General features: G+C 41.6%; 1 protein-coding gene across 2 annotated transcripts; it reads left to right on the forward strand.

Annotated features, from left to right (window-relative positions):
• Positions 1-368: 368 nt before the first annotated feature.
• Positions 369-3,587, forward strand: LOC139388084 (general transcription factor IIIAa). 2 transcript variants are annotated; one of them, XM_071134641.1, is made up of 9 exons: positions 369-537; positions 1,072-1,172; positions 1,252-1,357; positions 1,481-1,572; positions 1,800-1,873; positions 1,974-2,057; positions 2,185-2,414; positions 2,612-2,662; positions 2,863-3,587. In XM_071134641.1, the coding sequence occupies exons 1-9, from the start codon at positions 421-423 to the stop codon at positions 3,061-3,063; spliced, it is 1,056 nt and encodes a 351-aa protein (XP_070990742.1). In that variant the 5' UTR covers positions 369-420; the 3' UTR covers positions 3,064-3,587. The 2 variants fall into 2 exon arrangements, with proteins under 2 accessions (XP_070990742.1, XP_070990741.1); XM_071134640.1 differs by having other exon boundaries at positions 1,791-1,873; positions 2,863-3,150.
• The last annotated feature ends 1,106 nt before the right edge of the window (positions 3,588-4,693 follow it).

Genomic DNA, 4,693 nt, shown 5'->3' on the forward strand with positions numbered 1-4,693 from the left:
ACATTTTTGTCTCAACAATTTGTTTAGCTTTTTTACTTGCGTTCAATACTGAGCAACTCACTCCACATAGGATTCCCGTCTCCACAGGCGCCGAGAATGCCGGAGTCAGAAACGGGGCACTCCGTCTGCCAAAACAAGTGCAATGGCTTGCTGGGTCAGCCTATTTTAAACGTCGAAAGAAAAATACCCAAATGTGTCGACAAAACACAACAACGTGTCCGTTTCGACGTAGTATTACAATTTTTCACAAAAATATACACTTTACTGACGCGATTGGTGACTGGAATAGTATTTAGTTTTCTTAATTTTACAACCCCCCTCTTTAGAGCCAACATGGTAGCGGCGTAAGGTCTTCTTCCTGTCAACGCCGCACGCGTGTGGGTCAACGCCACACTGTACTCCTCGCTTTTTATTATTATAATGGAATTAAGTCAGCAAGTACCGCGCAAAAGTTTTATATGTTCATTCTCTGACTGTCATGCATCGTACAACAAAGCATGGAAACTAGATGCTCATATTTGCAAGCACACAGGGCTGGTGAGTACAGCTTACTGGTCAGCTAACCGTTAGCTAGCAACATTTTGAGACATGCCATGGACACCGGCAAGTGAATTTTGTATTCCCTGTATTTGGTCTGTAGTTAGGCGATTCCGCTGCCAAAATAGGTTTTGATGTAATGCTGGGTAGTTAAAGCCTGAGTTCATGCCTCAGCACAACTGCAGTCCCGCTACGTGGTTTGATAAAGCTCTTGGGAGAATTAAACCAGTCTCAAACGGATAGACTGTGCTGTGAATGCAAGGACTGGCAGTCTCTGAGATCGACGTTGTGAAACGTTATACAGACTTCGATGACGATATAAAACAAACACCAGAGTAATAGTTTTTTTCTCGCTCAGATGAGACTAAACCAAGCTTAGTACAAAACTAGCTGCCTATGTTTTCTTGTTCTTCAAGAATCAATGGGTATTTATTGTAATGGCAATTGAACAGGAAATATCCCACGTTGTGCATTTAATTCCAACACGATTTTTTTCCATCAACAAATGCTTCAATTTTTTTCTGTATTCTGCAGAAACCATTTGTGTGTGAACATGACGGCTGTGACAAGTCATTCTGCGACAAGTACCACCTAGCTCGGCACCAGTTGAGCCACAGTGGAGAGAGACCCTTTAGGTAGTATTTGTGTTATTTAGCCAGCGAGTGCGGACATTCCAGACAAATTGGCTACAAGTGGTGTTCTGTTTGTTGACAGATGTACAGTAGATGGATGCACAGAGGCCTTCACCACAAATTACAATTTGAAGAAACATGTTAATCGCAAACACAACCATGATGAGGAGAAACTGTATGAATATGTGGTGAGTTAATCTGACGACATTTATTGGTTTTAGTCAGCCACGGTATTATGAAATGCAGTACTTAGCTAACAGATGTGTAATTTGCATTGCTGCCATAATTGTTTTACTCTTCCGTGTTTATAGTGTAGCTTTGAGGGATGTGGGAAAGTGTTCAGGAAGAACAATCAGCTCAAGTCACATGAGTGCCAGCAGCACACCAAACTACCTCCCTTTCAGTGAGTAAATTAAGTTGTTTGTTATGCCAATGTTATTACCCCATGTTGTTGGTTGAAAACAGATGTCCTGGAGCGAATGTAAATTAATTTTAAATATGAAAGATTTGAGCCCTGTGAACTGAATATCCAGGAGATTGTAACCCAGTACAAAACATGCCTAGCACTCCTAGCTTTGGTCTAGAGAACAACACTTCTGCCTTTGTCTTTCTCGCTCACTGGCTTTATAGCTGTACCTTTGAGGGCTGCGAGAAACAATTCACTTTCCCCAACAAACTACGGCTTCACGAGAAGGTGCACAGAGGTAAGATTTATCTCCTGATCCTGCAGCTGGATTGTCTGGGAGTGACACTGAGCCCTGTAGGAGACTAACTGCTAAAATGTTGTTTTACTCTCACACACAGGCTACCCCTGTGAAAAAGATGGCTGTTCTTTCATCGGAAAGACCTGGACTGAGTATACTAACCATAGGAGAGACGTACACAGAGGTATGCTGTCTCACACCTTACGATTGACACATTGCTTTCAGAATAGTATGTGTACAAAAACAATTACAACAATGTATGTCTCAGAGGTCAATGAAGGTCACTGCAAGGTGATTGTTTATGTCTCCAGCCCTTTTTCAGTGTAATGAGTGCAACAAGGTGTTTCGCGACACCTGGTTCCTGAAGCAGCACCAGCGTGTCCACGCAGAGGAGCGCCAGGTGTTTATCTGTCCCAGGGAGGGGTGCCAGAGGTCCTTCACTACGCCATTCAACCTGCAGAGCCACATTGGCTCTTTCCATGAGGAGCTACGGCCTTACACCTGCCCCCATGAAGGCTGTGGAAAGACCTTTGCCATGAAGGTATGGATACCTGACCAGAGTCTTGTTGTGTTGCTACCAGATTCACCTCACTCTTATTAGTCAAAATCAGCTTCTGTATCTGAAGGTCAATTGTATGGGAGAGTTGTCCTCACAAATTTTCCTAACATGAAAATGTCAGTGATGACATGGATATATGGACCTATGTTCCCTGTAATAGAAAACTCTGTCTTTTGCAGCAAAGCTTACAACGCCACAGTGTTGTCCACGATCCAGAAAGGAAGAAACAGGTTAGAATAGGCATGCCATGTATGCTTGTATACGTTCATTTTGTTTGAACACACACTTCTTGTAGCCAATACTTAACCTTACATTTTGTGCTGTTCCTCATATCCTATCAAAATGGTTAATACATGTTATTGTTTATTGATTTGTAACTGTTAGTGTTTCAGCCCTGTATTAGCTAACAATACATTTTTCATGTTTGCAGAAGAAACCCCGACCCAAGCGATCCCTGGTTTCCAGACTGAGTGGTTACAAGCCCAAGAATAACAGTCGTCCAAAGCCCCATGCAGCTTTGCAATCAGAATCCATTGCAAGGGGTCAGTCAGAGCAAACGAACACTGTTGGATCAGAGCCTATTACCCTGGTATCCCTTCTTCAGGACACAGTCTTTTGCAACTCTGGTTAAGAAATCAAACTGTGACCATCTGACCGGATTTTGCCATATGGCAGTATTACTTTCAGTGCCAATTAGAGTAAATTTACTCCAGACAACCCCCCCTCATAAAAACATGATATTGCATTCGCTAGTTTAGTTCACTGTGCGTAGATATTTAATTTGTACTTGAGCTCATGAGTTTACACGCACAACTGTTCAGTTTGATTGTATTAAGTTAAGTGCTGTGAGGTTTGTTTGGAGAGCTGTAGGTGACATGTTGGGCATGGTGGGCTGTGAGCTGGTATCAGGATGGTGCTGCGGCAACTGTTCATTTCTTTGACTTCCTTCTCAGGTGGACACAGGATGCACATGGCAGCTCTGCCATATTGGATGACTTTGGGTTTGGAAAGAATTCCCGTCAGCACCTCTGTTGCACTATCTGCTCCAGGGTTGTGTCCTGCCGTCAAAACCATAAAAGTATGGAATGCATTTGGGTCTTTGCGTGTCAAAAAAGATACATGTCAAATAACACTTTGACGCATGAAATAAGATTTTAATTTGACACGTCAATTAACTAAATTCTCCTATTTGCACGTGCAAGCCAAGTGCCACCACTACTATCAGTAGCACTGTCAAAGTTGAACAAAAAAGAGTCTGCAAACAAGCACACGCAGGCCACGAACGATGCGTTTACAAGTACCGCGTTGGTAATAAGGCATTATTTGTTCGACCGCTACTTCTGGGATAGCTAGCTAGCACCAATACAACCAGCCTGAAAACAATGACCAGTAGAAACTGCAGTCATTTAAATTATTCTTAACAATGATTTAGGAATCCTTGTAAGTTTAAGCTTCGGTATCCAATTGTTCGCCTACTGAAACTGAACTTAAGTTCATGAAAATAAATAGCTAGCCAACTACTTAATTAACCCTGTTGCCCAAAGCTAACGTTATAAGCAGCCAGCTAGCTTAATCCGGCTAGCAAGGCTCAACCGGACCGGGGTATGTGTTGTGAAGCTAGCCACAATAGGATTAGGCACAATAATGGAATATGCTGTTTGCCTTCAAAATAAATGTACCTCTGAAAGTGATGCAGAAGGTTACAATTGGTGGAATCATATCTAGTCTAATATTTAGACTAGATAATGTTAAACAAGGTTGGAATGTGATATCAGTCTACTCGGTGACACCCACATAACACAACTGTGAAGAGTTTACGCAAATATTAGCGTTGTTTACTCAATACCCAATTATTTTTTTTTCCCAACGTTTCCCAATCAGACTCCAAAACATCCATGCAGTATTGTTTTTCCTAGGGAATAATGTTCAATACACATAGGAGGTTGACAATAAATGTGGCTCAATTCAGTTGTCTCGCAATAAGAGCTACAATGCTAATGTTCTCTGGGTATCACGGAGTAGACTGATACCCCATGCCATTGATCCACAATCCATAGGTAAGGCTGTACAGTGAAATAAGTATACCCCCAATGCAAGTCTAATACATCCAGTGTGATTTCAAAAGATTTGTCAAATTGTATTTTGTTGATTTTATATAACATTCCAACCTCGTGCATAATGATCTATTCAATTATGGCATAATTATACAAGTTGTATTCATTTGCGTCACTGTCAATAACATACTTTAATTTTGAAGGCTA

This window comes from Oncorhynchus clarkii, chromosome 29 (genome assembly GCF_045791955.1).
Source record: "Oncorhynchus clarkii lewisi isolate Uvic-CL-2024 chromosome 29, UVic_Ocla_1.0, whole genome shotgun sequence".
NCBI classification, from domain to species: Eukaryota; Metazoa; Chordata; class Actinopteri; order Salmoniformes; family Salmonidae; genus Oncorhynchus; species Oncorhynchus clarkii.